Source organism: Carlito syrichta, unplaced genomic scaffold (assembly GCF_000164805.1).
Source record: "Carlito syrichta isolate Samal-C Ts95f unplaced genomic scaffold, Tarsius_syrichta-2.0.1 Scaffold307032, whole genome shotgun sequence".
Taxonomy (NCBI): Eukaryota; Metazoa; Chordata; class Mammalia; order Primates; family Tarsiidae; genus Carlito; species Carlito syrichta.
In genome coordinates this window covers 238,227-238,456 of record NW_007251128.1, presented here as the reverse complement: position 1 = coordinate 238,456, position 230 = coordinate 238,227, and the positions used below count along the sequence as shown (strand labels likewise).

Genomic DNA, 230 nt, shown 5'->3' with positions numbered 1-230 from the left:
CCCGGGGGACGCGGGGCCCCTGCGGAGCCTCCCCGGGGGCGCCAAGCCCCCGGGCGCACGAGAAGCCTGGACACTCGGTTACCTCCGAGCCCCTGGGCCCCCCGAGGCCCCGCCACGTCCCTCTGGCCGCATTCGGACTTTTCCTGGGGGCCAGAGGCGGACAGGGGCTCCTCGTGCCCCCTTTTTCCTTCTGCCCCTCCCCTTTCCCCCTGCCCAGGCAGATCCCCTCC

At 74.3% G+C, this 230-nt stretch overlaps 1 protein-coding gene across 1 annotated transcript in view; it reads right to left on the bottom strand.

The window, feature by feature from the left end:
• The window catches only part of B3GNT7 (UDP-GlcNAc:betaGal beta-1,3-N-acetylglucosaminyltransferase 7), a 23,260-nt gene that overhangs the window by 2,964 nt on the left and 20,066 nt on the right, over positions 1-230 (bottom strand). Inside the window, exon 9 of the mRNA XM_021715383.1 lies at positions 83-143. Coding sequence (XP_021571058.1) covers positions 83-143 — 61 coding nt within the window. The remainder of the gene's footprint in view (positions 1-82; positions 144-230) is intronic.